At 67.8% G+C, this 4,877-nt stretch overlaps 1 protein-coding gene across 1 annotated transcript in view; it reads left to right on the top strand.

Moving 5' to 3' along the window:
* RHPN1 (rhophilin Rho GTPase binding protein 1) overlaps positions 1-4,877 on the top strand; it is an 11,781-nt gene that overhangs the window by 3,872 nt on the left and 3,032 nt on the right. Inside the window, exons 2-10 of the mRNA XM_006152076.2 lie at positions 1,754-1,875; positions 2,391-2,516; positions 2,711-2,786; positions 3,224-3,301; positions 3,558-3,682; positions 3,759-3,925; positions 4,078-4,271; positions 4,551-4,698; positions 4,774-4,875. Of these exons, the coding sequence (XP_006152138.1) occupies positions 1,754-1,875; positions 2,391-2,516; positions 2,711-2,786; positions 3,224-3,301; positions 3,558-3,682; positions 3,759-3,925; positions 4,078-4,271; positions 4,551-4,698; positions 4,774-4,875 (1,138 nt within the window). The remainder of the gene's footprint in view (positions 1-1,753; positions 1,876-2,390; positions 2,517-2,710; positions 2,787-3,223; positions 3,302-3,557; positions 3,683-3,758; positions 3,926-4,077; positions 4,272-4,550; positions 4,699-4,773; positions 4,876-4,877) is intronic.

The following is a 4,877-nucleotide window of genomic DNA, read 5'->3' as shown; positions in this document are numbered from 1 at the left end:
TAGGGAGGGCCAGAGCGCACGGCTCTTCATGACATCAGGCCCTCCCATGGGGCCCGAGTGACCCCCGGCCAGGGCACAGCCTGTCCGTGTGGGAGCGGCTGCCCGCGTGGGTCTGCGGCATGGTGCGGCGGCGGCACCACGTGGGCCAGCTGTCCTCACCCTCAGACATGATGGCGCCCTGGGTGGGGGAGGCTGCTCTCACTCCGTCTTTAAGGACAGGGAGCCCACGAGGCCTGGTCATGTGGCTGACTGGCAGGGCCGGCCAGCTGGCAGTGGGGGCTGGGGTCACTGCCGCTGGTGCAGTGGAAGGGCCCAGGAGAGTGGGTGCCTGGGAGGCAACGAGCCAGAGCTGGTCCTGCAGCCCCGCCCCGCCTGGGAGTCTGTCCTGGAGCCTGTCCTCTGGGGCCCCGGGCAGTCCGCAGAGCTGGGAGCTGGGAAACACACCCTGCACAGACAGAGGTATATGGAGCATCATGCGTAAAGAGCCTAGTGTGCCACAGGGCAGGGTGAGGGCCAGGACGAGGCGTGAGATCAGACTGCACCAAAGTAACGTTTGCACCTGCCACCACATTGTCGCCCCTCGAAGGCCTTCGGCGTCCAAGCTGGGACCTGCTAGGGCCTGCAAATCCCAGCTGCGGGGCCTCAGGTCGGCGAACCTGCAGTCTGCCACGTGCTGACAGCGTCCTGAGATGGGGGCCTCCTGGGGGCTGGCTCCTAGTGCAGCAGCAACAGGAGCCTGGGTCCACATGGTTGACCAGGGTTCAAGTCCCAGCTGTGGGGCCTTGAAGAGCATGCCAGGCACACGCGTGTTCGTGCCCTGATTCTGACAGGACAGAGGAGTGGAGGGGAAGGGGTGGCGGCGTGACCGCACCTTATGGGGGTGCTTTCTCCCCCGCTCCTCCCTCTCGCCCTCGCTCTCTGACAGGCACGTGCACCCGCTGGCAGTTCAAAACTAACAGGGCAGAGGGGTTACTTGACACGGCCCCGGTGCTGGGAACTCTGCCAGCGAGCCACTGCCTTCGGGCTGGGGGCAGGACGGCGGGCATGTGCAGAGTGTGGGCCGTGTCATGTGGCCTCTGTGCACCTCCTCTCCTCATGAACCCATGGGACTGGTCAGGGGACCCACCCAGTCCTAGGCCCTGACCTCTTCCTCAGAGCCCCGCCTTTCGGCACCGTGACTGGATTGTTTTCAGCCTCTTGGTCCCACCCAGTGGCATGGCGCGAGTTTGGTGATATCTCCAGTGGGGAATAAAGGCGGGGACTGTGCGTGCACTGCACGTGTTCGCTTCCAGAGCTGTCTCCAGACTGCAGCCACCCTGCTGGGCTGGCCTGTGAGGAGTGCTTTGTTGGGGAGCCAGTGGTCCCCAGGAGCCAGCTGGCAGGCCCTTCCTCAGCACCCCTGCAGGAGATGGGCAACTCGCCCACCCAGGCCTACACGTGTGCTAGAATAATGAGGTGGGCCGTGGGGGTACGGAACGAGATCACTAAAATGGGTGTGGAGGTGGCAGCCACCTCCGACAGGGCTGCTGGCAAGCCCCAGGCATGACATTCTGGACAAGTGCAGCCCCTCAGAGCCCACTGCAGCCAGGCCTGCCCAGCCCCTCCCTGCCAGGCTGGCTTGGGGTCCCCCCAGGGGACCAGTCCTTTCCCACAGGCCAGGGGCACCCTGCAGCCTGCTGGTGGAAGGTGGCCCTCTGGGGACCCTCTGGGGGCCCTCTGGGGCTGGGCCTGACCACTGGTGGCCTCTCTGCAGGTCTGTGGCTCCCCAGTGCGGGTGCAGGCGCAGCGTGGCCGGCTGCAGAGCCGCAGGGCCCGGATCCACCAGCAGATCAGCAAGGAGCTGCGGATGAGGACGGGCGCCGAGAACCTCTACAGGTGAGCTCCCACCTGGTCTGCGCAGCGCCCGCCTCCAGGAGGCCATGGGCTGCTGGGTGACCTGTGGGTGCCAGAGAAAGCGTGTGCACAGGCGCCGCAGCCACACACAGCCCAGGGCCCACTTCACCCTCCGCGTGAGCCTTAGACCTGTGGGCCGCAGGACAGGGCATGGAGTGTAGGAGCTCCGCCTGGGTGTGTGGGGGCCAGCAGGGGCCAGGGATCGGCCACAGCCAGCCAGCCTCCCCACGCCCGCGCAGCCTCCTGGAGGACCCCAGTCCTTGTCAGGCTCCAGGGGGAGGCCCAGAGAGGGGTCTGCTGTCTCTGCCTTGACTCGCTGCGGAGGCTCCGTGTGCCAAGAAGGGCCCAGTCTGTCCACGAGGATGAACTGCACTGCGGGGTCAGGGCAGTGAGCTGCGGGGATGACGGGGAAGGGACATCCCCCAGTGGCCTTGGGAGTCTCCGGGAGTGGAGGGCTGTGGTCCCACTGGGACTCTGACCTGCCCGGGCCTCCGCAGAGCCACCAGCAACAGCCGTGTCAGAGAGACGGTGGCCCTGGAGCTGCGCCACGTCAACGCCACCCTGCAGCTGCTGCAGGAGGAACTGGAGGAGCTGAGCAGCGCAGAGGCGGGCACGCTCCAGAGGTGTGGCCACGGCGAAGTGGGCGCGGAGCAGGCACGGGCGTGTGGACGTGGGAGGGCAGGCACCACATGCGTGGCCACAGTGGCACGGGAACGGGCGCAGGAGCTGGGGGACAGACACCAGAGGTGCGGCCAGAGGAGTGGGCGGGCTCCGGCTGCACGCAGCAGGTGCGGAGTCAGAGCTGTGCTTGTTCTAGCCAGGGTGTCACCGTCCCCATGATCCCCCTGGGCCTGAAGGAGACCACGGAGCTGGACTGGTCCACACCCTTGAAGGTAGTGCTGCCCAGGCTCCAAGGGTGGTGCCCCAGCCTGCCCTGTGTCCAGGGACCTTGGAGGCTTCCTGGGCCACCATCTGGTTGAACAGATGGGACCCAGAGGGGGAAGGGCCACCGGGGCCACCCAGGGACCTAGGTCACAGCATCCCGCCTCGGGTCAGGACTTCTCCCTCCTGCAGAGTTTGGGGCCCGCACTGGGGGTGTGCAGCTCTGGCATGTGTGAGGAGCGCTCTGGACAGCCAGTGTCCTGGGCTCTCCAGCCAGGCCGTGTCTCAGGGCTGTCCTAGTTTCTCCACACTCTGCCCAGGCCCCAGCCTTACCCAACACGGGCTGCTGGCAGCTCTGCGGCACAGACCCCTCGATGGTGGCCTGGGAGACCCCAGGCAAGGACGCCAGGCACAGGGCTGCCCCAAGGACAACTCCTGCCCCCACCAGGAGCTGATCTCCCAGCACTTTGGAGAGGATGGCGCCTCTTATGAGGAAGAGGTCAGGGAGCTGGAGCGCCTGCGGCAGGTGTGTGTCCCCCCCCGCCTCTCACCCCTGCTCGCTCAGGAGGGCAGGGGCCATGGCACAGAGGTCCACACCAGGGCCCCAAGCATGCCAGCGCCAGTGTGGTGGCAGGCCCACAGGCAGCCTGGCACACCACTGCTGGCGTCGGAACGACTGCTCTGAGCCTGTCCTTCCTCGGCCCCGCCGCCTTCCCCGGGGCCTTCCTGGGGCCTTCCCGGCGCTGGTGTGACATGTGGGCACAGCCAGTTCCTCCCCACAGGCCATGCGGACCCCCAGCCGGAGCGAAATGGGCCTGCAGCTGCTCACGGCCTACTACAACCAGCTCTGCTTCCTGGGAGCCCGCTTCTTTGCCCCCACTAGGAGCCCCACGCTGCTCTTCCACTGGTAGGGCTGGGCAGTGGGCACGGGCGGGGGCCAGGGTGCCAGGAAGCTCCACCAGCCTGAGCCCCCGCCCCTGCAGGTATGACTCACTCACAGGAGTCCCGGCCCAGCAGCGGGCTCTGGCCTTCGAGAAGGGCAGTGTGCTCTTCAACATGGGTGCCCTGCACACACAGATCGGGGCACGCCAGGACCGCACCTGCGCCGAGGGTGCCAGCCGCGCTGCCAAGGCCTTCCAGAGGGCTGCCGGTGAGGGCCATGACCCCACGTGGGCAGCCCCGAGCTGGTGGGCCCAGAAAGGAGGGTGCAGCGTGAGGGGGGGCTGGCCCAGCCAGGGCTGAGCGGACACCCCGCCCTGCACCCCAGCCAGGCGACCGTCCCCTGAGCACCCTTCCGTGCAGGCACCTTCGGCCTTCTGAGGGAGAACTTCTGCCACGCGCCCAGTCCAGACATGAGCGCCGCCTCCCTGGCTGCGCTGGAGCGCCTCATGGCCGCACAGGCCCAGGAGTGCGTCTTTGAGGGCCTCTCGCTGGCAGATCCTGCAGCCTCCCACGACTGCCTGGCTCAGCTGCGCCTGGCTCAGGAAGCCGCCCAGGTGAGTGCAGGAGGGCACCAGGGCCCGTGGCAGCCTGGCTAAGCCTGGCTCCTGGCAGAGGAGGCAGGAGGGCGGGGAGGTGGCCACATCCCCTGCACGTGGGCTACAGCGAGCTGCATGGGGGCTGCTGGGAGCCGGCCCAGGTCTCCTCCCGGGCCTAGGCCGGAGCCCTCCTCGGCTCTGCTCAGCTGTGAGGGGAGCGGCTGGCCTTGGGCGGGGCCTGGGATGAGGGGTCCCTTGGGTTCCACACTGCTGAGCGTGCCTGCCGTGCCCCAGCAGGTGGCAGCTGAGTACAGGCTCTCCATGGCCCGGCCTCCCGTTCGCGACCATGTGCCCGTGTCCTGGACCGCCCTGGTGCATGTCAAGGCTCAGCATTTCTGCGCCCTGGCCCACTACCACGCGGCCATGGCCCTCTGCGACGGCTCCCGTGAGTGTCCCGCCCTGCGCCTGCGTGTGGCCCAGGGGCTCTGGCACTGGGGCTCACGGCTTCTGTAACCCCCAGCACTGGCCGAGGGGGAGCTCCCCATGCACGAGCAGGTCTTCCTTCAGCCCCCGACCCTCGCCGAGCCGCGAGGACCCGCTATCCCCCAGGGCACAGAGGAGGGC

Source organism: Tupaia chinensis, unplaced genomic scaffold, assembly GCF_000334495.1.
Source record: "Tupaia chinensis unplaced genomic scaffold, TupChi_1.0 Scaffold000335_1, whole genome shotgun sequence".
NCBI lineage: Eukaryota > Metazoa > Chordata > Mammalia > Scandentia > Tupaiidae > Tupaia > Tupaia belangeri.
This window is presented reverse-complemented; position numbering and strand designations above follow the sequence as displayed.